We start from the raw sequence: 23,251 nt of genomic DNA, 5'->3' as shown, positions 1-23,251 counted from the left end.
AGTCCTCTTGTAAGTGTCTAAGCAATTTAAGCTGGCATATCACCAGTATCTGAAGATTGTTGTTAATAGGTTGCAGTCAAGGGTGTTCACCTTAAGTTATTCATCCTTCCTGTGTTACAGAAGAGATTAACGAGATACTACGCCCAGTCAAAGGCACTGCTAGGATCTGGGTTCCATGAGACTGTCTCTGGGAAGGAGCGGGACAGGTTAATATGACGAAAGAAAGTAAGGTCAGTGAGCCTAAGAAAGTCTGAAAATTTCTCATGTACCTGACTATACCCTGGCAGGCCTGAATAAACTGAGACTTTCCACCCAATGGGCAACAGACTGCCAGACTCCTTTGGTTTTTTTGGAGCTCAACAGAAGTACTGAGATACATATAAAATCAAGGCATTTTAAGTAATATGAATTAAGAAGTGAGAAGGAAATAAGAATTGAGATAGCTAATTAAGTTTTATGCTATGGACATTTCCTTAGTTCAGAAATTCTGTAAACAAGGTATGATCTTTGTAAACAGAATGATCTGAATTTCCCAAGCCACAAACCAGACCCTGCTATCATCACTATGATTTCATTATTAAAATCTACAGCCTTCCTTTCTCCCTACAAAGTCTTACAAGTGATTTCAAGAATCCCAGAGATGAAGACACACTATTATCTCCCTATCACATGGATTTTCTGTATGTGCCATCTTTAATTGTTCAACTTAATAAGCCATCCAAATTTAGATCACACATTTTGTTATTAATATACAAAACGGTGATTTATGTTCTATGTATGGAAGGCAGGGCCTTTTGCCTTGAAGTAGTTGGTCTGCAGGAGCAATGCAGACGTACAAAGGCAAGGCTACTAAGATGACTCTGACTTCCTGCCATACATCTCTCACATTCAGCCTTTTGCACTCCTCACACTGTCATAACCACTAAACTGTGTTTTGGGAACATGCCTACACAACCCAGCCAATACAATTTTTCTGATATCTAAGTGGCAAATTGTAACCTCCATGTCCCTGACTAGCTATCAGCATCCGTGGGGCAAACTTCAAGGAAAACATGCATTAACCACATCTGTATGTAACAGTTCTGGTTTTAAATTTGTTTCTTCTAGTTCATATTTTATCTCATCTTAAATCTCTGTGGGGTAGGAGCTGTGCCTTATATTTCTGGGGTTCTCAGCAGAAGTCACTAAACAGGCCTGGGGACTTCTGCAGCTATCATGCCAGCATTTATCAATGAGCCCTTCTGTGTGTGTCCATGCACACTGATGAGTGAGCAAAACACTAGAGCCCAGACTGAGATGTCTCTTTCCTTTTCAGAGAGGCAAAAGAGGGATTTAAGTTTTCAGCAGCAGACTTTTTCACCAGACACTACTTGAACCTTTGCTGGCTCTAGGATGTTAACATCTTCTGCTTTCCTTACTTTCTAAGAGAGTGGATTGGCTCCCATTCACAGAGACCAATTATCACTTCAAGAGCAATTTTTTGGCACCATAACTGCTTATATGGAAAACAGACTATTCAGTAAATACACTCTACACAGCATTGTTGAGCTTTTTACAAACAGAACAGACAGAACACAGTCAAATAGTTCCTGATCTGACTGAACAGAAGAATAATCAACAGAAATTAATAAACCTGTGATAAATCTACTGGTTGATATGCCCTTTAAAATAGATACAAGTTGCTCTGATCAATTTATTTTTTTTCCCCTACCACTGACTGAAGTTTTAAAGGTCCTTCCAAAACTCTTGAATATTCATTTTTTAATCATCATGAACACAAAAACTAAGATTTTCTGGTACCTAGGTACTTACAAGCCAGGACAACACAGGATTCAATACACATTGAAAACTTTATTTTTATGATACTGTATAAACATTAAAAAAAGAAAAGCCTTAGAAGTAAAAATAAAGCATACATCTAAAATTACAATTTTACCAGCAAGCATGAAATAATTATTTACAAATGGCCATGTCCACAAATTTTGCAGTGTTTTGATTACCATCAACCACAGGCAAATATCTACTAGAGTGACTTGCCTGAAGCCATGGTGAGTCAGTGGCTAAAAGGAGAGCACAGTCCTGCTGCCCTGCTTTCCAGTCTCTGTGTGCTTAGCACTGATTCAGCAGTTCAGGTTCTGCCCCACAGCTCAGCCCTGGGTGTGAGCTGTCATAACTGACAGGAGCTGAAGAGAGCAAGAGAGCCAGAGATGCACACAGGTGAGCAGCTGAAGCTCAGGATATGTTAACCTGCACACCACCAAGCAGGATGGTACATCCCTGATGTAACAAGCTGACCAGTAAGGTCACCCACAGTGTTACTCTCTGGCCCTGCCTCCCAGAAGCCATAACCTGGAACACAAACACCTTAATTCTTTCCTGTGGACTATCAGCTGGGGCTGAACTACAAATCCCACGACCCAGAACACCCCTCTACCCTCTGGCAGCAGAGCAGATTGTTACAATTAGAATCAGTAATATCTCTGACTCTCTAGTATCACAACTACAGCACTATTTGAAAAGGTATATTAATAATTACTAAGTGATAGAGATTATCCTTTTATTTCAAATACTAAAATACTGCATTTTAAACAATTATAATTGATTTATTTTTTACTCTATCAATAAATGACCCACAGACAACAGTCAGGTTACAGCTGTATTACTATCACATGGCTCTTACCAATTCACAGCTGTAACACAAGGGTTTGTAATAAATGGAAAAGTTCTGAATATTTTGTAAATTAAATTTCTGGGTTACAGGAATAGCCTACCTTTAGTAATTCTTTGCTCATCTCTAGGTTAATTTTTTTTTTTTTTGTCAGCTTCCAAGGAACATGTTCTTGTTTCACTGGCTGGCTGAAGCCAGCAGTGCAGGATTAGTGCACAGAGAACCTAAAAAAATGGGAGTTTTAATGTTTCACTACAGATTCTGGGTAGTGAAGCAGGTCTAGGAACATAGCAACGTCAGGTAGAAAGAAGTGACTCCTCAGGACTGAGCTCATGTTTCTACATGTAGCTTCAATTTTTAGATAAAACAAGTCACTGAACTTACCTGCAGAGAAACCCATTATGACTGTTTGGGTTACTGCCTCCTAAATGTGATGGGCAGACTGTGGCCTGTCAGATATCAGATGATGATACATAAATGATACATAAACAGCTGCTTAAAACCCTCTAATGCATAAACATGAGCAACCAAGGAAAGAACAAAATGGAGAAAAATGAAAAGAAATGTTCAAAGTTAAGCTTAATTTTTATTTGGCAGTAAATAAAAATCATTGTGACAATATTCTACATGGTGATCACCGGAGTGTAATTTTTTGTTAGGTGGCCATTGGATTACCAGGAAAATTGAAAATGCTTTGAATATACAGACCATCCAGAGCCATTACTTCTTTAACAATTTTTGCCTGCAAATCAGGCAATGCTGCACAGTTACAGAATCAGATCAGAGAACTCCCTGTGACATTGTGTGTTGATTTGGAAATGAGATTCCAGTAAGTAGAAGAGTCCATTTGCAGAGGTGTAACTACAAGTTTGGGATCACCGCAGCATCTTTGTGTGTTCCTTCCTGCCGTATAAACCATGCTATCATCTTAAATCAGTGTATCAGGAGTTAATGTAAGAAGCAGAACTTCACCTTAACTAAGAGGTGAAGAGATTTTGCAAGTTTTTAAAAATTAAAATCTATTTTTATTTCCCTTTTCCTGTTTCTTTGAGGTGCTTGATAAACAACTTTAAATAAATTTATGGCAAATGATCAATATGCTGCATCTGAGAAATACGTTCTTTGCATGTATAAAAATCTACCAATTTTTCTTTCTGCAACACTGCAGATACAAAAAACCCCCCTCTGACTATTATTCATAGACATATTTCATGTTGTTATAAAGACTTACTCCAGCCAATAAATAACATATTAAAATGTAAACAATATGGGAAAACTAATGAGAATTATGAAGTCTGCATTTTATTTTGACACACTTTCCAATTATTAAATAAACTTATCATTCTGTCCTGTGAATTAATGTTAAAAGATCAAATTACATTTTTGGAAAGCAGATGCATTCCAGCTTTGATTAGTGTAGCACATGGTAATAAATATTTTTAAAATGCTCTGTATCAGATCTTCCAAAGTATATTAAAATACGTTTTGAAATGCAAATTTCCACTCCTTATTGAGGTAAATGGGAAAAAAGATGCACCAAAATTGGCCATAAAGGATCCTGGGCTAAGGAAAAAAATCCTGAATTCCCTATTCAGGCAAAAGCATAAGCCACAAACAGGAATTTTGCCAGAGAAATTAATTCAGACAACTATCACCTTTCAGACTGCCTTTGAATCAATGCTCTCACATCTCAGGCAAAAAAGGCAGCTGTGAATGTAACAATAGGCAGAACAATCATATCTGTCTGTAACTTAGTTACTTATAACCTCTCCCATCCTTTGAGATCCACATCTTTTCCTAGTCCAATGCCTTCCCACAGGCAAACATGACCACTGAACAACAGTCATATAGGTCCACAAGTTTTATAAAACAATTACAGTATAGTGATATCCAGATCTCCATAAAGTCAACATAATGTATAGTCAAATGATGCAGGAAGTGCAGAGGAAACCAATCCCCTGATCTATTACACAAAACAATTTGCTGAAAATATGAAGTAATCTCCTGAGAGAAAACCAGCAAAGTAGAAAAAAATTAAAATGCACCTTCCTTGGACTTTATTTTGACTCAGCCTCTTCCTCCACGAATTCAACAAGTGCAGCATGTCTATTGGCCTGGGCACCTTCTTGGAAATTAACCTTTTTAATCACTCCTGCTTTTGGAGCCCTGATGGTATGCTGCATAGAAACAGATCAATAGTGAATAATCAGAGTTCTTTTTTTTTTCTTTTTCTCCCCTTTCTCTCCAGCTAACATTACTCTTGGTAAAATTAGAACAGAACACACTCAATTACTTCCTCTGACACATGTATACTTATTTTAAACCTACTTTCAAAACGTTACTCTAGTCCTTAAGTTTTATTTTCTCATCAGTATTTATTTTGATAAGTATACTGGGGACAAAAATGCTACATGTTATTTTGAAGTATAAACAGCAAGAATGTTATTTTATTTCACTAATAATTTTGTTATTATAATAAATACCAGGCAGAAATACTACCGTTTCAGTCCAAAATGTTAACCATGTAGCAGATTTGTTCCCTTAAGAGGAATCTACAGATTTAGTAATGATATTTTTACTTGCATATTTGGCAAAACCCAGATTAAATACAAATACAGCTTCTAGTGACAGTAAAGGAATAGCATGTGTACATACCAATCCCCAAACTGATCTACTTTTTTTTCATCAAGTTACATTTTCCAATGTAGTTTTGTTTCTTGGTAATTTTGCAAATAGTCTAATATCAGATATTAAATCCTCATATCTAAGCAGTAATTCATTTAAATAATGATAAGCTTTTCAAATTTTACCTTTTATATTTGAATAGCACTGAGGGGAAAAAACCCAACAACTCAGTGTCAGTCTGAGATATCAGCTGGAGAGGCACAAACATTTAGCATCCAATTGCAAATGATTTTAAGTGTAAATTTATTAGTGCACAGATGCTGCGTTTCATGTAATTTCAGTGTCATTTATAAAAGGGCACAATAAGGGAAAGACAAATTTTCTCAATAACATTAATTCTGCTACCACAAGCTGAAGTTTAGAAGAAACTAAAAGCCAAACCTAACCAGTTCAGGCTACAAAAACTATAGTTCAAGCAATGTGAGCCACAGTCAAGCGACTGTGACAAGATTTATTGGCCAAAATACCAGCCCACTGAATGCCACACAGACAACTACAAAGACTCTTCAGTGTACTCTTGGTAAAACATTATATAAATAATAACATTATAAGCAACAACAAAAAAAATCCTGGGCATATTTACAAAGTCACTATCAGCTACATTTCTGCATGAAGTAACTGCAGATATCTGCTTATATCCCAGAGAGTCAGCAAGAGAGATAACCTAGACAGTTTTCTGCTAGAAAAATGAATTATTGGCTTCTTGGGAGGGAGAGAGAAGGGTTGACAAAAGGTTGACAAAACTAACCAAATGAATTTTAAAACATCTGCAGAATACCCTGGATTATATAATCATAATTTGTTAATAAAATAGCAACAAATATAATCCTCTAAAATCTAGTCAGACACACATTTTTACAGTGTATAAAGCGATAGTGACGTCTGCAAGCTATAATCTGCACCATGCTTCAATAATGCAACCAAAAATGATTATATCATGAGATTTTCATTTTATCAGTAATTAAAACCTTTTGCATGTCACTTACCTCCATTTTCATAGCTATCATAACCATTAGCGGGTCTCCAGTCTGAACCTTATCCCCTGCTTTCACAAACACCTACAATTCAAGACAAAATTGGGGAAAAAAAAATCATGCATGTCTGTACTATTAAAAATCACCAGCTGGCTGTTGGCTAGCACAATCCACTGAGTGATTGTGGTTTTGCAAAAACAGCCCATAATATCTTTATCATTGTTGAATTGGGTATCAGAGTTCTCTAGATAATACTCAAGGAGAGTTGGAGGCTTTAGAAAGGGGTTCAGTAACAGCTAACAGGATGACCAAGAAGCCATTTATTTATCAAAGAAGAAACATGAACAATGTATATTCTACCTTTCTCTGCTTAAAAACTTGTATTTTGAGAGAGTAATCCAGAACCTCTTCCTGGAGCCAGTCACTAAAGTTGTGTTTAAAACAAAAGCCAGAAAGAAGATTGCAGGAACCACCTAGTTTTACTACAGTAACTGAGTGAGACTGTTCACTCAGTATGTAAGAGCTCTGTGCTCAATGGACTCCACCCAGTGAAAGGGTTCATGCCTTTTTATTGCTACCAGAAACTACTACACTCCTGGAAATCAAGCTTTCCTTTTGAAACTTTTCCACTGTACAGAAAAGACTTGCTGAGCTAAAGAAAAAGAAACAAAAATAGAAACAGAAGCAGCAAAACACTCAGCTTAACAAAAGGCATTTCTGATTTATTTATTTATTGTTAGATGAGATGAATCAAACAGCCTCATGAAACTTTGATTAAGAAAGTAATTAAGATGAAGAAAAAGTTATTTAGTAGTAGGATTAGTTAAGTAGTAATATCTTACAGAGCTCTAGATAAAGAAGACTAGAAGCCTGAAAATCTCTAGGGTGACTGCTGGAAAGTCAGAACAACCAGGGCTCTTTCCAGCTGGGAGAAGCCACACAGCACTGACATTTCTGGCTCTGATTCTATCGTGGCAGCACAGAAGTAAGCACCATTTCTGGAACAATGAACTTGGATGTATATTGGAGAAATGAATTCCTACGCATACAATTATAATTACCTTTTCAACTGTGCCTGTCATGGGTGCTATGGCACCACTTTGCACTCCCACTGAACTCACTGCAGACAAGTACTTGGGTACAGGAAGGCCAATCTGAGCTCTGCCTTCCTACAGGAATAAAATCAATGACATGTGAGTGAAGAACATGAAATACCACCACTAATAGACATGCTGACATCCAGGGAAAGAACAGATCCATCTTTAGGCAACTCAGCCAAATGTTTAGGGTGGCAGACTGCTGGGCTCAGGGCAGAAAAAAGACACTGGCCACACCTCACTACTCTGCCTAGGCCTAAGTCCTTAAAAGCCACACCTGCTGCTGCTTGGGATCAGCAAGGAAGGAACTACCCCTGTGACAAACAAGCTTCACATGTTCCTTTGTCCCAAACCCACCCCTTCCCTCATCACACAGCAACAGCACAGAAGGTTTTAGAAAAATGCATAAAGGCTGTTGGCACAAGGAGCAGCCAGGTTCCTGTGACAAGACAGACACTGGCATCTTCATTGCCAAGCACTGCCAGTATGAGTGTTTCAGAATTGAGAATAAAACTGTTTCAGTACTAGGTTTGGTGAAAAATTCTGTTACTCAGAATCCCTAACTCCTCAGACTTGCTATAGAGCTTCCCAAAGACTTGTTCTCCCCACATATCCTACCCATACCCCAAAGCTCTGAGTTCTTCCAGATCCCCCACCTCAGACTCCATTCTGATACCACAATTTTTCTTATCGTTTAATACACTGAAATAAAAATACCAATTACAAATAGCTGTCAGTTTGAAGTTATTGCTACTGCTCTATGACGAACTTAGATACTTGACCATTTTAATATTTTTTGTTCCCCCCTCCCAAACCATCATTTGCAACTCACATTCACCTAATCATATTTCATCTTTGTGAAAGTAATTTACTTTCTCATTCACTGACCATAAGTGACTAAATTCTGATGACAGCTAGAAATCCAGCAAGTATCAAAACATTATGGGCCAATACAAGAACCTGAAATAATTATTATCTTTCACATGCTTTTGCAATTTCTATTCATATTTCAATGGATAAAACTCTGAAAATCTATACTTGTGATAATAAAGAAAGGAACTTTACCGGAAAGAAGAGATAAATGGTGTTGTCCAAAATGACCAGTTTGGACTTACACACTGTTCCATTTACTGAAGACCTCAAGTAAACTGAATCACCCTCATTGACGATCTCTCCAGAAGTCAGGAATGTTTTATCCTGAATCTGAAAGTTAAATGCATTTATAAGGACAAAGCCTAAGCTTTCATGAACAATAAACCAAAAGTTAGTGTTTGTAGTATACACTCAAACTGTGATTCTTCATAATCTGGAATTTTTTTTAAAAGTGTCTTTTTAATCTTTCGTATCCTTTATTTTTCAGTTAACAGACTGTACCCTCTATCCAATGCAATCATCTCATAATAATTAGCTGGACAGGACAATTTTGGTCATAAACTAAGCAACAGCACACAACAAAATACAAAGGTATATTATTTCTCAGGAAAAACAAAAAAAATCAGTGTAATCAATATCCAGTATTTTTTACTGACACTAATACTTCATTAATCTAGTTGCATGCTATCTTTCCACTGAACAAAGACCCTGTAACATGCATTGCAAGGAGATCTGACAGTGATCTAATTTCCAACGTTTTAGAAAGACAAATTTAAGGAAGAGAAAAATAAAGAGTAAGATCTTTAAATACTGGAAAACCAAATGCTTTTCTTAGCCTTATCTTCAGAACTATTTTAGCAGCTCTTCCATGCCAGCCCTGCATCTAATAATAAGTTAACAACAAGAGAAGGCTACAAGAAACTGATTCTTCTTTTATCTAATGGAATACCTGAAAAAAAATGGGACTTGTACCTGCATGGTGTATGACCCATCTTGATTGTAACTTACAGCAACATCCACAACTGTTCAACAAAGTAAAATATGTGTATGTGAGTAGATTTCATTATAGGATCTAGAGAATCATGACATATAAACAATATGTAGTCTGCCTTTCTTCATAAAATGACAGACCTACCAATATTAAGAGTAAGTATTTTCAGATTAGCTTAGTAAACACTGCAGATTTCATACTGAAATTCTAGACAATTTATTTACAAAGATGAACACCTGAAGTTATGCTCTGAAATCTGTAATAAGTTATCTGGACAGAAAACAGATCTTTTTATGTGAAAAATGGCTGAGCACTTTGACACCAACGTGAAGTCAAGAAAAAAAGTCAGTGGCACTCAGCTCTCTTAAAACCTCAACCTTATTCATTTAAATTATGAACATTAGTAGTGTCATTTGAACTTGGCTTGTCACTCCTCAAGATCTGAGTGTGGATTAATCATGCAATTCCATGAATTTTCAGCTTAAATTGCACAAAATTAATACTGTTTCTATTTGTAACTTCTTAGTCTGAATTTTCAAGTACCAGTTTAAATAATTTCATTCATCAAGTACCTCCTCTCCCTCCACACACATTTTCATTAACTTACTGTTTTCCCCATCCAGCAGAGACAGTTTTCTAGTATAGCGTATATTTATTCTTCTACCAGTGCTCGATGCAAAGGGTGAGAATTTATCTAAGACACAAAACATAACAGATATGTTACTTTTATTCTATTTTGGCAAAACACAACACTTATACTTGCCAAAACAACAAACTCAACTGTCCTACTATTACTACCATCATATATATATATTTACATTGCACATAAGACACTGGGGAATCACCGTAATAGATGATGACAATCCCTCACTCAAGATTCAACATTGAATAAACTAAAGCTGTGCAACCTACAACTGACACTAACAATCACTTAGTAAGAAGGAGGAACTGTCTTCCACAAACACATCCCTGAACAGGCAAGAAAGCATGGGAACTAAACTGCCAGACAGCAGATTCAGATTAACCTTTAGGTGAAAGTTCCAACTGTAAGAGTAGTCAAAGATGGCAGCAAACTGCCTGGGGAGATTGAGGGGTTTTCTATTACTTGGTGGTTTTGAGAATGAACCAGATACACAGCTATCAGATATTGCCTGATTAGTTCATCATCTCTTGAAGCAAGGGTATAATGTATAGGAGTCTTTCCAATGCCACTCTCTCATGCTTCCATGATAGTTCAAGTGGCAGAGGAAAGAAAACTAACAAGGTTGCTGGCAGCATATATTAGATTTATATTAAGTTTTTCTTAACAGCAATGACATGCCCTACCAGTACTACCATTAAAAGTGTCAGAACTCAACCATGTTCAGTTCCTGGAGTCCTGTTCATTCAATTAAACCTACTGCCTCTCCCACTCCTAGCAGAGTCAATTTTATCTCTGAAGACCTTGGGCCAACTATAGAAATAATAGTGGCAGATACTCACCGTCTGTGCTTGCAAAGAGAACCAAGGTCTTTCAGACACTGCCTATCTGAAGGGCTGTGGGAAGCAGTCTATACACCACAGTGGTGATACATTCAATATCTGACCCTTAACAAAAGTTACAGTCTGCTCTGCGTGTACATCCCTGACAGAGGCCAGAATGCAGAGCCCTGATCGGCCACAAAGCAGGGCAAAAAGGGAACACACAAACTAAGTAATTGCCCAGGAGCTCACTGCACTGTCTGATGCAGTCACAACTAAAATAACAGTAATTAAAAGAGAAGTAATGATTCTTACCATCTGACTGATCTCTAAAAGCATCTGTTAGCATTTTCTCTTTCAGTATGAGCCCTAGAGCTGCCTGACACATAACTTCATGTGGAGTTGCCTTTTTGGTTGGAAATAGTTCATCATAGTGTTGAGGAATGAAATCAGTGTGCACGTTTCCAGCCTCAAACTGCGGGTGTCCTGACAGTCTCAGTAAGAAATCAATATTAGTGCTTAATCCTACAATCTGTAAATAAAAGGAAGAATATTGCCAAATTGAAATTAAGTTACAGATGAATACACAGCTTTCTGCTCAACTTATGTAGAGATGATAAATTAATCTTTTTTCAGACAGCACTATCAAAACACAAATTTTATCAATAAAATGTAATTAATTCAACTGTTTTTTGCCAGTGAAACCATTGCTTTTGAAAAGAAAAAAAAAATGCCAGGAGTAGCTTTCTCAAAAGCACTCTAAAACGCTGCCTTTGCCCACTGTCAAGTCAAAGAAATTTTCCCAGTGATAGAATGGGAGGTAACTTAGGAAAAACATCCACTGTGTCAGAAAATCTCCCTGAAGCATTTAAAAGAAGATTCCTAATATGAAAAGTACCTCTTATTAAAAATGAGTTATAATAGTTTCAGATATATATTTTATCTTTTAATAGTAACAAATGGGAACAATGACTTTTATAAATTTACTAGATAGTGTACATTTCCTCTACTGTGTAACACCTAAGCAAACAATATGAAAATAGAAATAATTATTTTAGAGAACTCAGTGAAACTGGTAACTATATTGTACCGTCAACATTATTGACAGAATTAACAATAAAACTGAAAAAACCCAAGGGAATTCTTTTCTCTCTTTCACCTGAAGCCCTCTTCATTTTTAGCTAAAACAACAGTGAGCCAAACATTTTCAGGACCTCAATCATGTTTATGTTGTTGATTCAAAAGTGTAACTTAAATCTGCACAAATAACATTCAGTCTCACCTCAAATTAAACCTTCTGAATTCTGCTTCTGAAAACAGGTAAAATACCTGTAGTTTTTACAGAAGAAAAAGGGACCCTTCTTAAAAAGAAGTGACTGCTTAAAAATTCTCCATATTTCTTCACCACATTTACAGTCTAAAAATTTAATCGTGCTTACAAATTAGAAATTACAAGGAAACATTGTCTGACACAAATTCCAGTTATAAATTCCTTTATGTTAGAGAAAGCACACACTAAAATTGAAAATGCTGTTGCTTAGCCTTACTGTTCTACAGTACAGCTACATCACATTCTACAGCTGCATCACCCAGCTGAAGATAACACGAACTTAACAAAAATCTATGAGTAAAAACTGGACTTCACATTTACCTCTGCTCTACCAACAAAACCAGTTTGCAAATTAGGAAAAAATACAGCTTCTGCAAACAAATAATGAATCTGAAATAATCAATACTGGGTTCCTTCTACTTACATTATATTGATGCAAACTGTACCGCAGCTTTCTCAGGGCTGCTGGACGATCCTCAGCCCACACAACCAGCTTTGCAATCATGGGATCATAATGAACAGAAACCTCATCACCTGAAATATATTTTAAAAATTAACTGATGGCCACACTTCTCTATGTCCTTAAAGGACTTTAAGGATGTGACCTGGCATTTCAATTCCAAGGATAACTTCAATACAGACTTTTGTAAAGGTAACATTGCTCAAATTCAGTTTTTTTATGATGCAATCTGAATGCAGGGCTGATAAATTGCAAGGAGAATACAATCAGCATGATCAAATGGACAATTTAAAAACAGGTAAATAAAATATTCAGTAATTGACCAAAAGTACATGGAAAATCACAAGGAAGAATAATTCTGTAGAGGCTTGCCTTTATAGCAACACCCCATCAAACTTATTCAGGCCAAAGAGAGAAATGCTTACAACAAAATGCTTTGGTGTTAAATATTTCTGATTAAACCACTGCTTTCCATTTTACCTTGTCTGACTCCAGTTTCTATCCTGGTGAAACTGTCAGGTGGTGGGGTGGATAAGTGCAACAATGGGCCAGCCCCTGGCATGAAGTTATTATTGGGGTCTTCAGCATATATTCTAGCTTCAAATGCATGGCCCTGGAGCAGAATCTCTTCCTGCATTAGGGGAATCTTCTCTCCTGCTGCAACCTGGAAACAATAGTTTTGTTCTTTAACACAGGATCAATATTCAGGAGTGTCAGTGTATGAAATATTGGTATCTTTCTTCTAAAAATTAACAACTAGAAAGCACATTTTAAAAAGCACAAGGAGAAAAAAGTGATAGATCATAAAAGGATAATTCTGAAGTTACTGATTTATATTCTCTGGCAGTCACCAGTCAAAGGATTTGAATTATTATTGTCTAAATTGATCTCCTAATATTTCACACAGCTATAAAAAAAAATGGGAAAACAGTCTAATTTTTCCTGCTTGTTATGTAAAAAAAAAAATAATAATTAAAAAGTAAGTGCTTAAGTTAAAGCCTGGTTAACTAAGGCAATTTGTTATTACAGAAAAATTGCTCGAAAAGCAGATGCTAAAATGGGTTACTGGCAGCTACCACTACTGGCATACACTGTTGATTCTTCTGTGTACTTTAGAGAATGTTTCTCTAAGGGGATTTCTAACGATTTAAGAATATTTAATGGGGAACAAAGCCTTGTTTTATTACTCAAAGGAATTCACATTACAAATAGAGGAATACCAATAAACACGAGCACACACCAGTCTGAGACTGAAAAATAGGGCTTTTAGGGACAAAATAGTAACAAGAAGCCTGCTGCAGTTAAGGACACTGGAGACCCTTTACCAGGAAGCTACACAATTTCCATCTACATGAGAAAATACAAGTTCTTACAAAAAAAAAAATAATTGTAGCAACATTTAAGCTTCTTTTAAAGTGTCAGAGGTTCTCCATACTCTGCCTTCCGCCACCTAGCTGTGGATTTCAGCAGAGAGTAGTACTATACAGACTCACAAAAATAATCTCTCTGAGAACTGACAGACATTTTTCATGTATTGACTCATTGAGCCACATGCCAAGGCCACGGACCCTTTCCAGCCTCTTTCTCTTTCTTCTAGTATTGTTGGATCCCTGCTCCAAGTTAGCACTCAATGCTCAATTTCCATTCCCAGATCAGGAGGCCAAAAATTCCTCCTTCTTGCATCAACATTCGCCATTTTAGTTTTCTTTCTAGTAACACTAAACACTCTGCCACCCTTTCTACCTAAGCTCCACCTCTGCTGCTGTTCTCACTTTTGGATTTATCTTACCAGAATTGTTTTTCATTTCCAGTTCCTTAAGACCCAAAACTTCCTGGTATCATTTGAACATGTGAGTAATCTCTGCAAATTTGGCGTGTGAGGAAATAGCTTGTTTCCATTCCACACAACTATACACATATTTTAGAATGTGACTATACTGGTATAACACTAGACACATGTTTTCATGAAGAGTTTTCCACCTATGGCCTGATCCAAGAATGATTTCTGAGATACACCTGAAGTAGTGTTGAAAAATTTTTTCAGCATAGCAAGAGAAAGATCAGGGCCCTACTCCTCCCACTTTCCACATGATCTATAACCTCTTTAAATATACTCAGAAATATATTTTTTCTCTACACAACTGGAAGAAGACTTTGTTGGAATTCAGTGCATGTACACAATGCTCTACAATCAAATACAGTAACATGAAATGTTCCTTCAGAGCAAAGGAGACTCTTCCCAATGAGTTAAATAGGAGACAAGGATCTGGTCTCTCACAGGCAGTATCAAAGAACATTATTCACCAGCCAAGAACTCTACATGTAAAATCAATTAACACTTACCCTAAGCTGCCATTCCACCAGGTCTGTCCCAGTGATCATCTCTGTAACTGGGTGCTCTACTTGAAGTCTGGTATTCATCTCCATGAAGTAAAAATTATGTTGGGAGTCCATAATAAATTCCACTGTTCCTGAAGTATTTAGTACAAGGGCACTTCACCAAAACAAGACTTTTTCAGAATGGACACCTAAGACACTTAGTTTATTTATGCCAGGACAAGACTATTATTTCTAAACCAGATATACTGAATGTCATTAAATTCTATACAAGTTATCTTAAAGGGTCACACAGTTGAAGTCTGAAAACAGAAGGGTTGCTTCCTTGCACATTTACATATATTGTGCTAATTAGCACAACAAATTCTCCTCTACAGTAAGAGCTGCATTTCATTAGAGCTGTAAAAAAATGTGTCCAGAATCTTCAAAGTATTGTGTGCATGTATAGGGCATGTAATTATTTTTTTTAAAACCTTTAGCAGGTTATTTTTCACCCAGGAAATAGTGTGGACTTTACAGACAAAGAGTGTTGTTTTTTGGGTTTTTTTTTAAAGGCTCTAGTGTTTGAATAGAAGGTATTATTGTTTGTGTGCTCAAAGAGAAATTATTTTTCCCTTACTCTGCTCAAACTTGGTAACATTCATAATGTTCACTTTCCAGCAACAATCTACTCAACTGAATTACTTGCTCTGGATTTTTTTTTTTTCTATTCTTCAGCTGCCCACTGGTCTTGAGCTCAGACCAGGCATGGCAGTTTAAATTTATAATTAAACCAGAATTAACTATGTGATTACTAGCTTAAACCTCAAAAAGAAAAAAAAAAAAAAAAAAGAGGAGGAGGTGTGTCATGCTCTAAAACAATCAGATATCATTTGCCTTGAGGCTTCAGATCTTATGAAGTCAAAAGCTCAAAAGCATCCCTCTGCAGCAGCCATCCCTCCTCAGACTTACCTGCTCCCACATAATTCACTGCTTTAGCTGCTTTGACAGCAGCTTCTCCAAGTCTCTTTCGAACTTCAGGATTAATTCCTGGCTGCAAACAATAATACAAAACATTAGGAACTATTGTGAATTTTGGCATTATCAGACTTCCTATGCATGAATGTTTTGTGGTATTTAGCAACTGTAGTAAAAATCTTATCAATGTTATACTTGAAATCTACATTTTTCCCTGAGAATAATTTTCTAAAGAAAGTAATTTTTTCAGTTAGAAAACTTTAGGCAGCAAAATTATAACAGCTACTGAGAATTAAAAATTAATTGCTACCTGCTAAATAAATTTGATGGGAATTACCAATTACTTTAAAAATGTGCCCACTCATAAAAAATGTTTTAACAACTTTCTGCTCACCCCTGGTGCCTCTTCAATGATCTTCTGATGTCTTCTTTGCACACTGCAGTCTCTTTCAAACAAATAGACTGCATTGCCATGCTGGTCACCAAATACTTGGACTTCAACATGCCTGTTTCATAATAAAAAATGTTTCAACATATTTCAGTAAAGCCCCAATCCTTTAACTGACTTCATCCAAACAGACTTTGAACTTGTATGTGGTCTTGTAAATGTCAGAACTTCTTACAGGTTTAAGTGTCTATCCTCAAACAGCCAAAGATGTAGAAATGAGGCTGCTATGATGCAGGATTTTAACAGGTTTTGACTTCCCCGGTCTCCTAAATGAAACAGGATTCTAAATGCCAGCTACTGCAGTGAAACCTCATAGGCCACAGCATAAACAAGATGTGCTACCTCTTTATTTGTTATTATAATGAAAGTAAAACCACTTCACTATTATTTCATAATTATTTCCCCTCATAATTTACTATGTAGCAATTCACAAGATGCAGCAGCCCCTGGCTCAGAAATAACAGCATTTATTTCAACACACCGCTTCAGAGTACAACTATAAGGTGGCAGAACTTCATTCAATGTATAAATCTAATAAAATCTGTGACCATTCTGTTAATCCTCTAACGCTGGCGAAAGAAATTCTCCAGGAATTTAATGAGACTTTTCTCATACCCATTTGACAGCATAAGCAAGCCCTCAGTTTCTTTAGAATAAATGTTTTCTGGATAGTGATGGTTCAAGAAAAACAGATGTAAAGTAAAAGAGTATCAAACAGATCTCTGTAAGAAGTTCTACATTAAAAAAATACATATGCTCAATTTCCCAAGTCAGGCACGAGCTAGAGTGTAACTTCTATTTTAAATATCAAAATATAGAAAGATTGAATAACTAGTTTAGGACACCTGAGGGCAGCAGAAACACCACGACAGCTTGATTCTGGTCTGTATATTAAGTCCTACAAAGAGATTTTTTTGCTAGATACAAACTGAGTTTAGAAAGTTCACTCAAGGAAGTGTATTAATGTCATTAAGTGTCACTGCCATGTCTCCCAGACAGCTGTATTTTAATTGTAATCATTCAGAACATCATCACTACAAGAAATTCAATACACTCTGCACAATTTTGAGTAGATTAACAGCTGCCATAGTGCAAATGAAACAAAAAATACCAATTTTTATCCTACTACTAAAACAGTTCTGTTTATAGAACAGTAGAATAAACATTACAGTGTTTATATTAAAACATCTATTTCTCACCTTGGATTATCCACAAATTTCTCAATCAGCATTGCATCATCATTGAAAGACTTCTTGGCTTCTCTCCTAGCTGATTCTAGTTGGTCCAGAAACTCCTTTTCTGAGTGAGCAATTCTCATGCCCTAAAATACAGAAAAAACCCCACACCTAAGTGTCTACAACTACAGTACACATTAAAAAATCCTTGTTGCACACAAGCAGATACCTGACTAAAAGAGCAGGAAATGAGCTTAACAATAGCACTTTTCCCTTGTTAAATTTTAGCAGAATTGTTTATCAGCTTCCAGTAACACAATCCTACTAAGTCCCACTGAATGTGCCATAAGAAAAATATACGTATTACCATCCTACTGATATGGATGAGTACAAAATTCAGTTCTTACTCTTGTTTCCAAGATTGGCACAGAAAAACTAATTTAATTACAAAATAAATATAGTTATTTTGGAAATTACTAGAATTCTCTAACGTCATATTTATAGAAATTTATTTCAGAGTGAAATCAGATTTATAATGGGAATTCATCATACATTGAAGTGTCTAGACATCAAATACTTCAATGGTATTTCTAATCACTTCATAGGCAACATTTAAAACTGCTGGCAAAAAAGGTCACAGAAGCTACCACACAGTAACAATTAAAAGTCATCTAATTTCACAAGAAAAAAATCGATAGGACACCTTTTCTGCTTATGTGAATTACTGGAGATCCACTGAAATTAACAAAACTCTTCCAAATTTATACCAACAACTTACATTGTGCCTGACTGCACAACAAATGGAAATGAGATTTCATAGTGCTGGACTGGACACTAATAATACATTTGAACCAAAAGTAATTTTGTTTTCCAAGATCTCTTTTAGAATATTCAGTGACAGAAGCTGAGACACAACAACTTTACACTCTGTGATAAAGAGCTCAGTTCCTTTACCTTTCCTCCACCTCCACGAACAGCTTTAATCATTACTGGATATCCTATTCTCTTGGCATGTTCCTTTAGACATTCATCTGATTGATCTTCTCCGTGATAACCTTCAACAACAGGAACGCCAGCAGCAGACATTATAGCTTTGGAAGTGCTTTGACAGAATAGTTTGATGTTTAGAATGATAGTAACATTTTTTTTTTTTCTTATTTAAAGCTCCAGACCTGTACACGTTCCCAATGTTAAGTCTCCTCACAAAAGTAATTCCATAGACCTTACTACTTGCATAAGTGGGCTACATACAATTTGACTGTAATTCATCAAATGTTTCAGATAGGAATTTTTTTCTCCAAGCCCTCCAGATACAAGCTGGTTTAGCCTTACTTTTCTTTCCTATTTTTTGACCCACACTGTGGAGGCCAAAACCCAACATTTTCAAATGACAATAGTGTATCCTGCCAAAACTATGATCTAAAGTTGTCCAAAGGGAGAACTGTCACAATACAGGCTGGATTCAAATCACACATCAAACACCTGAGCATAACAACTACAACTTCACAAATGCATGCAAAACTACTTAAATTACAGAGGTAATTCACTCTCACATTAGGAAGTGATAAAAATTATCTGAAATTAGCATTACACTTGTTGGTAATAACCTTCTTTCCATACTCTTGATTTATACTTCATACTCTGGAAACATTTCTTTGATCTAAGTTACCAAGATCCTCCATGATGAACAAAGCTTACCACCCCATTCCAAGTGAGCCCCAGTTATGACACGGTGCCTCTTTTCCATCCTTCTTTTGACCCACATACAAGACACCCAATCTGACTGCTGAACCTTTACCTACATAACATCACAACGCCCCAAATTTGGAAAACCAGCACCAGTTAGGTAATAATTAAAATCCTAATAACTGAACAATCTTGCTTGTTGCTATGCCTATAGGAATCCCACATCTGTAAACAACCTGCAGCTTATTCCTTTGGAGAAAGCCATAAAAATAAAAGACAATGAAAACTGACAGAATAAAATAATTAGGAGCAACCAGTAATTTGTTAACAAAATTAGCTTTGCCAAACTGTAAATTGCACACAAACGTAACAAATTAGAAATAGATACCTCTTAATACCCATATCTCTGATAGCAGATGAAGGTGGACCTATGAAGATGATTCCCTCTTGCTTGCACAACTCTGCAAACTCTGTGTTTTCTGAGAGGAAACCATAACCTGGATGAATAGCCTAAAATAGAATAATGTTACCAGCCTATTTTTATATCACTTCAGCTTAGAAAACCCTGAAACTTCAGTAGAGTGCTATGGAAACATGATTGGAAAAATTAAGAAGAACATGGAATCAATGGTTGTGGTCTACCTACCTGTGCTGCCGAGATCTTGGCCACTTGCATTATTTTCTCCATGGCCAAGTAACTCTGCTGTGAGGGTGCCGGACCAATGCAATATGCTTCATCTGCCTGTTATAGAAACAATACATGTAACACAGATTATTAGATAATAAAAAGCAAATTTAACTGAATTTCTGAGCTAACCATATGGTTTATCAGACTGCTAGCATGCAGCATTTTAATCACTGTGTCTTCTAATGGAAGACTCTCAACAGGGTGAAACAAATTCTGACTTTCTTCCCAAAATAACAGTATATCTCTCTAACCCCCAGTGACTATGCTAGAGTTAAGAGTGCCAAACTTTAATGCACTTCCTGTAAATTGTCAGGTGCTAAGACAGAGACCAGGCAAACTTTTCACTGATTCAAGGGAAACATGGAAGTAACTCCACAGCAGTGAAAATCAAACACCTTAGCACACACATCTACTTTCACATTGAACTTCCTAATGAGAATGTTGTGAATGAATGTCAATCAGAAACTTAATGAGTATACTTCACCATTGCTGTATGCATGGAATTTCTGTCTGCTTCACTATAAACTGCCACAGACTTCACACCCATTTTCTTTGCTGTTCGCATCACTCTGCACGCAATCTCTCCTCGGTTGGCGATAAGGATCTTCCCTATGCTGTGACCTCCTGGTTACAAGGATAAAGCACAGAAAGCAATTTTAAAAATAAATATAGCCTTTAAAATTCATATTTCCATCATTTATAGCACTTGTGCATTTCTTCCAATAATAAAAAAACATGCTTCATTCAAAATCACTTCCATGAGAATCTTGGAATTTTTTCCTAGAGTTCTTACGCAGAAGTATGTTTAATTTAACTCTTTTTTATCTTTTTTGAATCCAAGAAATATATTCTAACCCTAAAACAACGTTTAAACATGGAAGTTGATGCTTATATTTTTACTGTGCGCTTTCAGATCCAACTAGACAACAATTAAAACCTGTTCCCACCTCCTCCCCCCAGTAGAAGTGATCCACATTTCTTTAACACTATTCCCCACTGATATCCAGGCACAAAGAAATAACAAGATAGGAAGATTTTTTTGTGGGATTTTGTTTGTGGGGGGGGTTTTAAACAGTGACATACAAGTCTCATGAAAGCAATTAAAACATGTTAGAAATATAAGGCCAGCACAGCCAGAAACCTCACAGGCAGAACTAGCTTAAAACGCCTCTGAATTCTAAAACATATCTTTTTAAATAACATGAAAACAGGGACAGTTTAAATAATCTTGCTAAGTATTTTTTACTTACCTTCATATATTGTTTAAATACCATGATGTCTAAAAAAGACTTTGCAACGTTTGTATCAGAAAAGGTCTCAAGAGGAAAACATCACAAAAATAAATAGTTTTCATAAATAGTTGAGTATACCTAAATATGACAGATAAAATTATTCAGTATGTTGTTTACACACTAAAGATTATGTCCGTTGCTACAGGCTACTGTTTTCTAAAACTAACCAAATATTGAATATTTATTTTTTTAAAACTACAGGTTTTTTGCAACTAATGGTCTAAAACTAACTGTAAAACCATCCACATGACACAAGTAATTAAACCTACTAGCTAGAGAAGTTAAAATTTCATACCTACTGTTGAGGCCCATTTCACAAATCTTTGCACTTGGCTCCATTGCCTGTACAATTATAAACACACAGAAGAGTTACAAAAGTACACGAAGTAGCAACTGAGCTGCTTTTATGCTCAGGTAAAAGAACAGCACAAAACCCTGAAGCTTCTGACAGAACCCTTTATACTGAACATATTTAGGTACAACAAAGATTGAACAAACTTCCTTCAGATCTCTCCTTAAAAAGGTTTTCATTTAGACACAACAGAAACAACAGAATGTCCCCTTGTTGTTTTTTTTAGTAGCATTCAATTTGAAATAGTCAACTTTATTTTTTTTTAACATTTTAGTGGACAGAAGAGCCAATGTCTGTCATTTAAAATGGACAAGGCACCCTGAAGTATTCAGGGAAGAAGACATTAACAACCACAAAACAGAAAAGCTTTGAAAATTAAACGGGAGTTGCTTATATAGAGAAAAGGTTCATGAGAGAGGAACGTGAAGGAGAGCAGCAAGAAGAGCTCTGAAGAAACTGGGAAATTAATTTAAACCTCAAACTAACGAAAAGCACAGATAGTGACGGGTAAGTGACTGGAAGAAACTGTAAAAATAAACTCTTAGAACTGGTTTAACTAACATATACACCAACTCCTGAATCTTGGATCAAGTCCAGCAATTCTTAAACGATCTCAGACAAAGGGCCACCAGACAACCTTGGCACCACACGACCAAGAGCTCAGCTTCAGGAACGTCTGGGAAATCTCTGCATTTCCTAAGCTTTGCATAAAGAGCTCTCATGGTCTCCGCCTCCTGCACAGGACCACAGGGAGCGCGGGGGCGGCTGCAGCGACGGTTTTCAGACCCCGAGCACCCAGGGCAGCCCGATGGAACCGGCACCAACTGCTTGACACCTGGGTGGGGGTTTTGTCGCCCTTTCTTTCCACAGAGGAGCCCGGGGTACCCGTGCCCCACACAGGCCGCCCGCGAGCAGCGGGGCCGGGCCCAGCTCCCCCGCTCCTCCCGGAGCCCCTTTCCCGCTCCTCCCGCAGGCAGCCCGGCTCCAGGCTCGCCTTTCGGAAGCCTTTCCCCGCGCCAGGCCCGACCGCCGCCGCTCCCTCCCTCCGTGACCCGCGGAGCCCCCCGCCCCAGAAGGGAAGGAGGCGCGGGGGGAGTCGGGACCCGCCCGGGCGAAGCGCAGAGGCAGCGCTCGCCGCCCCGAGGGCCTGCGGGCCCGGCTGCCACGTCCCCGGCCCAGCACTCACTGCCGCCGCAGCGCCCGGAGCCGGCAGCAGCCCCGCCCCGCCTGCGCCAGCGCCATCTTGCGAGCGCGGGGGGCGGCGGGACGGGGGGAGCCGGGCGGGAGCGGGGGGGGAGGCGCTCGGGGAGCGGGGAGGTGGGAGGGGAGGGAGGGAGGTGGCGGGGGAGGGAGGGAGGGAGGTGGCGGGGAGGAGGGGCGAGGGACTGAAATGTCAGAGCCGGGAGGACGCGGCCGGCGTGGGGTGACACCGAGCGAGAGGGCAGGCCAAATAAAAACCAGAGGAAAGCGAGTTGTTGCGCTCCGTACAAAGACTCCCCCGCTCTCCTTGTGGAAGCGCAGGCTCCGAGCCGGCCGCGTTGCTTCAGCAGTGACATTGGGGCGGTTGGGAAGGACACGGGGATCCCCAGATGCGGTGACATCCCTGTGCCCAGGCGCGGCTCTGCAGGTCAAAACTGTTACCGCGTAAGTGCAGGAGGTCAGAGAGTGGCGGGAGCGGCACGGCCCGACCGCTCCCGAGCAGAAGGCAGGCGCGGTCGGTACCGCGCCCCGGGGCTGCGTGGCCCCGGTGCGGGCACCGCGGGAGCTGCCGGCAGGG

At 38.0% G+C, this 23,251-nt stretch overlaps 1 protein-coding gene across 5 annotated transcripts; it reads right to left on the bottom strand.

Annotated features, from left to right (window-relative positions):
• Positions 1-1,831: 1,831 nt before the first annotated feature.
• Positions 1,832-22,733, bottom strand: MCCC1 (methylcrotonyl-CoA carboxylase subunit 1). Of its 5 annotated transcripts, XR_007890187.1 has the most exons (21): positions 22,661-22,733; positions 21,418-21,464; positions 20,315-20,454; positions 19,789-19,884; positions 19,531-19,652; positions 18,411-18,558; positions 17,481-17,602; positions 16,228-16,339; positions 15,828-15,909; positions 14,883-15,010; positions 13,020-13,203; positions 12,504-12,613; positions 11,065-11,281; positions 9,896-9,982; positions 9,270-9,319; positions 8,490-8,627; positions 7,389-7,496; positions 6,340-6,411; positions 4,714-4,845; positions 2,772-2,892; positions 1,832-2,183 (listed from the first exon to the last, which is right to left on the bottom strand). XR_007890187.1 is itself a non-coding variant. In XM_051626424.1 (20 exons), the coding sequence occupies exons 1-19, from the start codon at positions 22,714-22,716 to the stop codon at positions 4,726-4,728; spliced, it is 2,139 nt and encodes a 712-aa protein (XP_051482384.1). In that variant the 5' UTR covers positions 22,717-22,733; the 3' UTR covers positions 1,832-2,892; positions 4,714-4,725. The 5 variants fall into 5 exon arrangements, 4 of the variants coding, with proteins under 4 accessions (XP_051482384.1, XP_051482385.1, XP_051482383.1 ...); XM_051626424.1 differs by having other exon boundaries at positions 1,832-2,892; XM_051626425.1 differs by lacking the exons at positions 1,832-2,183; positions 2,772-2,892 and adding an exon at positions 3,235-3,571.
• Between the last annotated feature and the right edge of the window lie 518 nt (positions 22,734-23,251).

Source organism: Apus apus, chromosome 8 (genome assembly GCF_020740795.1).
Source record: "Apus apus isolate bApuApu2 chromosome 8, bApuApu2.pri.cur, whole genome shotgun sequence".
NCBI classification, from domain to species: domain Eukaryota; kingdom Metazoa; phylum Chordata; class Aves; order Apodiformes; family Apodidae; genus Apus; species Apus apus.
The sequence above is the reverse complement of the archived record's forward strand: the minus strand, read 5'-3'. Positions and strand labels throughout refer to the sequence as shown.